Source organism: Sardina pilchardus, chromosome 10 (genome assembly GCF_963854185.1).
Source record: "Sardina pilchardus chromosome 10, fSarPil1.1, whole genome shotgun sequence".
In the NCBI taxonomy this organism is placed as follows: Eukaryota; Metazoa; Chordata; class Actinopteri; order Clupeiformes; family Clupeidae; genus Sardina; species Sardina pilchardus.
In genome coordinates, this window is record NC_085003.1 from 15,695,551 (window position 1) to 15,700,822 (window position 5,272).

Here is a 5,272-nt window from a genome sequence, read left to right on the forward strand (position 1 = left end):
ACACACACACATACATACATATACAGTATACAAACATACATAACCTGTGTAAAACACAGCCAGTCAAGAACAGACCCTTTTACCCACATACTGTACACACACAGATCGGAGGGAATCCTGCACACAAATACATAAATGACCAAATAATACCACACACACACACACACACACACACACACACACACACACACACACACACACACACACACACACACACACACACACACACACACGCACAAATGTCCACAATATTACTGTAATAGCATTCATGGCTTTGTGGTTGATGTCTAGCTCTCTACCTGCTGTTTATTTGAAGGCTCACACAGACTATTTGTCATAATATTTATTGACATCTTACAGGTGCCCTCACTGCATGACACGGACCTCCACAACACACGATGCTATACGCCATGTACATTTCACACACAGGTAAACAGCAATAGTGACCTTATTTATAGTGGTTTCTACTAATCAACTGCTGTTGAGGAGGAGTTCAAGTATTAGACTCACTTCAGCTGAGATAATGTTGATTTGCGACACAGAGCTTATTTCATCACCTGAAGAAAAATCTTTTTTTTTTTTTTGTCACCTGAATTAAAAACAAGTCTGATATCTATTGAAATCATCATGCCTGTTACTAAATAAGTAGTAGTAAATAATAAAATAATAATAAAAACAGTTCTACTATCATACAGTTTCTACTACACAACAGTATGGCATTTCCAGTTTTGTTTTGTTTTTTCTTGGTAAAGGTAAACTAACAGCACTAACAAAGACGTACAATACACCCATTATAATAATTTAAGTACTAGGACTCAGACTGAAGGAGTACATACTGCATGAGGTGTGCGTTATAATTCAGCCCATCTATCTCGCTCGCTCTCTCTCCGACCCAAAGCTTATGGCAATGAACACACGTCATTAAATCTTGTAGACTTAAGAGCCCATCAACCAGTGGCATGCCTTTTGAATCAAGTTTGTCAGTGTACCAAGCTTCTGTCAGTGGTCTTTGAATGAAAGCTCACGTCGTTACTTACGAGTGGAGTAATATCGTCAGGGTCTGCTGTAGCAGGAGAAGCAGAGGGGGGGAACATGCAGAAGAAGACGCACAAAGAGGGCTACGCACTAACAACACGCCGCACACACACACACACCGCCCGTCACGTACAGGAGTGTTAACCTGCCGAGCATTTGTGTTACACTGACATAACCATGGCAACCGTAATGGCATTCAAATGTCCTCATTTCCCCAAAGTCCAGAATCAGTCCAGCTTTAGCGAGGGGAAATGCACGCGATTATCCCATCATCCTATTATCATCCACTGTGCACAGTTTGAGTGGAAATGTCAGCACTAATTCTCCACTTCACCACTGCAGCCTGGCTGCAGCATGCGCTCTCAACAGCTGTGGTGCTGATTGTGTTTCAAAATGTCTGTCCTGTCCACAACTCTGTCTCTAGGCAAAAGTTCATACTTCTGCTATCAGTCTCTGTCTCCATTCCATTTGTTTTTTTTGTCAATTCCTCTCTGTCTCTCTCTCACTCCCTCCTCCCTCATCCCTCCCTCCTCCGCTGCTTCCCTTCGCCCCCCTATCTGATCCTAATCGGGCGTGTGTCGCGGCGCGCGCTGTTTGGGGCGCCGCTCGGTGCCCTGGGGGAACCTCCACTTGGGGGCCAGCGCCTTCATCTTCTTCTTCTTCTTGTCGGAGGCGGCGCACCACACGCGCTCGCAGTACTGCTCCACACGCTGGAAGTTGCTGTAGCCGATGAGCTGCAGGAACTCCTTGTACCACAGCTTGGAGGTGGCCGGCCCCGAGGGCAGGCTGGGGAAAGGGCAGGGCAGCGCCGCCGATGATGACCGGTGCAGGGGGCTCCCATCGCCCCCGTCATCCCTCTCCTCCTTCCCCTCGCCCCCAGCTCCTCCTCCTCCTCCTCCTCCTCCTCCGCCGCGGTGCAGCAGCCCTTCCAGTCGCTCCTCCTCCAGCACCTCCAGGGTGATGCGGGCCAGCGGCTGCACGAAGCCGTGCTCCACCGACTGGCACAGGTAGGTGCCGGCGTCAGCCCGGCGCAGGCGTAGGAACAGCAGCCCGTGGCCCGTCCGCACCACACGCTCGTCTCCCGGGATCTGAGGAGGGGTCAGCACACGCAGGTTAAGACACAGCACCTCCACCACAGAACCTCCTCCACAGCACCTCCTCCACAGAACCTCCACCACAGCACAGAGTTCTGTCACACCTCTGGGAATAGGAAGCCTCTGAAAGTCTCTTTCAATCAGATAGATAGATACTTTATTGATCGCCAAGGGGAAATTTTTGTGATAGATAAGTGACCCCAATCACTGATTTCTATCAGTATAAGGTTTCACCTTTTACTCAGATCAAACATCAGACATCAGACATATATAATATGGAATACACCTCATTTGTATTAGGAAGTACAAGCATTTACATAGAGTGCATCTGGTTTCAAAATGAGTCCTCTACAAGTCAGATAAGGGTTTCTGTGGGATAATAGTCTAAATTCTATCCTACAGTCAGGGCTGTTGAGTCGTCTATGTCTTACATAAACCCAGCTCCCCATGGAACAAGTGCTTCTTTATCAGCAGCCCCTTTCACTGAGGACAGGTTGTACCCTTGTAGTTATTTGCCACTCTGTCGATAATTGGGCTTATTGAAGACCAGAAGTGGCCATAAGGGTCCTTCTGTGCTGTGGCTTAAATGTGTTTATAAATTGGCTGATTGAGAGGTTACGCTCCACGCCCCCTCACCGCAGCCTGTATTAGCATTATTTAAGACTGGATGGGAGCTGGAGATAAGACGGCCTTTCCAGGCATCCACATAGACGTGGGAGCAGCTCGCCTGCTCTGATGTATAGTGGAGCTGGAGGAGAGGGCGGAGAGAACAGATGCTAACACATCGAGTGGAATGCGCATCAGACCCTGTGCCTGCTAACACGTGCTGTTAAATCCCCTCTCCCTCGGGGGCCACAATTAATGGGTGGGATTGAGCAATTATCCCAGTACCGCTTGTTGCGCTCCGAAAAAGGAAAACATTTTTTAGCTCTTTGAGAGAAAACATTTCCCAGTAACACATGTGATATGATACTGTAGTTCACGGTGGCAAACGTGGTAAAAGTCAGATGAAAACGCATTATATTTTATTTATTACTATAATAAATAATAGTAATTTGAAACAACAAACCATATTTTACAATAACTCAATTAAATACATAAACACATTCTTGGCCTCTTGATTGAAATGTGGCAAGGATAAGTACGTAAATCATTTTTGGAGTGAAAGTTCAGCTTGAATTCAGGCTCAGTATTGTTTGTCAGGATGTGGTCAGCCTTGGACACAAGTCTGACAGGCTGTGTCCAGCTGAACTTAAAACTTCAGAGCCAATGAGGCTCTCGGCAGCGTGTGTGTGTGTGCGTGCGTGTGTGTGTGTGTGTGTGTGTGTGTGTGTGTGTGTGTGTGTGTGTGTGTGTGTGTGTGTGTGTGTGTGGCTAACCTCTTCCATGTCAGTTCCTCTCAGCAGAAACCAAAGGAGTCTGGCCTGCAGGGACCTGGGGCTGCACTCAAGCAGAGTGCTGTTATTCTCCACCCCATACACCAGCTTCTCCATAGCTTTGCCTCGGTGGTCCTCTACAACACACACACACACACACACACACACACACACACACACAGGTGTTGGTCTTCACATCGACATTTCAAAAGTTCCCCCACTTCTGTGTGGCCTTCATACACATCACTTGAGATGGATTGTCTTTCTCTTCACTCTCTCTGTCAGTTAGCACTCTCTCTCCCTCTCTCTCTCCTCCTCTCTCTCTGTCTCTCTCTCTCTCTGTCTCTTCCTCTGTCTCTTGCTGTCTGCCTTTCTTTCATCTGTGCACTCTGTCAAGCTCAGAACCTGTATGCACCAACAGGCATCGGTATCCAAACATTGCATTTGTTATCTACTGTCTCCTGGTAAGAGCAGCCCAATAATAACAGTTAAATAGCCAAACAAAATATGGATGGAGAGCATGAGTCTGTAGGAAACAAATGAGCATCGTCAGCTCATGTTCACTGGAGCAATTGGAGAACAAAAAATAAAAAAAAACAAATAAAGAAAGAAAATGCTTGAATGGTTGAAGGTAATTTAATATGCTGAAATATGGTCCCCATCACCATGGTGATGAATTGGAATCTTATACTGGTAATTGCTAGGCTCAGATGATGTGTGAGTACTGTGTGTGTGTGTGTGTGTGTGTGTGTGTGTGTGTGTGTGTGTGTGTGTGTGTGTGCACGTACGTGCTTGGTTGAACGTGTGTCTGTGTGAGAAGGGGGGGGGGGGTGCTGCAGGTGATGTGTCTTGTTTGTTTCTGTGTAGTGTGTGTATCCAAACACACACACACACACACACACACACACACACACAGAGAGAGAGAGAGAGAGACAGAGAGACAGAGAGAGACACAGAGAGAGAGAACGTACACACACCAATCCAGTACAAAAATAAACAACACTGGCCATGTTGATTGCATTTTCACAAATCCACAGGGTTATGTTAACCTCACTGTGGAGCCCTGCTCTGCCGTGCTCTGCAAGTGCTTGGCAGGTGAGCTCAGCTCTTGTGCTCTCCCTGTCCTCCTCTCCCACTACACAGCCCTGATACACACAGCCCTGATACACACTGCTCTGATTCACATTCCAAAGCAGGGCGCCGGCGCTGGGCCCGCTGGGGCCCATCAGAACCCCGGGGCAGGCTCTGGGTCAGCGCGGCACCCCTGCTGGTTCTGAATATTACAAAGCCCAGGAGGGGAGCGCGTGGTCGTCCCACTGCCATCATGGTAATGGCCCAAAATGTTCCTCGATAGGCTGTTTGAGTTCGATATAGCCAGATAATGTGGTCGTTTCAGGAAGCGAATTGCATTATGGAAGAAACTGAATGAGTTCAAATAAGATATGTTTATTGTTTGAAACTAAATATTTGAATTGAAGTTTGTGAAACTAAATGTTTGGGGTCAGTCTAGGTCAGACCATCCTGATTGGTGGTTCATTACAGGATTCTTGCTGCAGTGCCATACTATTAAAATGTAGCTCCAGAGTAAAAACAACCTACAGTAGTTTAAACTTTTAATTGAGAGCAATTACGCTGCACAGATCTGTCTGAATCTTGCGGTATAAACATGACTTATGTCCAGCCAGACCTGCATAGCACTGCAAGATAGTACGCTACCGGACCAGGAGGCCAGACAATATTCTTCATATAACCTCTTTGTATTTTATT

At 46.9% G+C, this 5,272-nt stretch overlaps 1 protein-coding gene across 1 annotated transcript in view; it reads right to left on the reverse strand.

The window, feature by feature from the left end:
• Positions 1-295: 295 nt before the first annotated feature.
• The window catches only part of sema3e (sema domain, immunoglobulin domain (Ig), short basic domain, secreted, (semaphorin) 3E), a 49,847-nt gene continuing 44,870 nt past the window's right edge, over positions 296-5,272 (reverse strand). Inside the window, exons 16-17 of the mRNA XM_062548164.1 lie at positions 3,509-3,642; positions 296-2,123 (exon numbers count right to left, since the gene is read on the reverse strand). Of these exons, the coding sequence (XP_062404148.1) occupies positions 1,599-2,123; positions 3,509-3,642 (659 nt within the window). The 3' untranslated portion in view covers positions 296-1,598. The remainder of the gene's footprint in view (positions 2,124-3,508; positions 3,643-5,272) is intronic.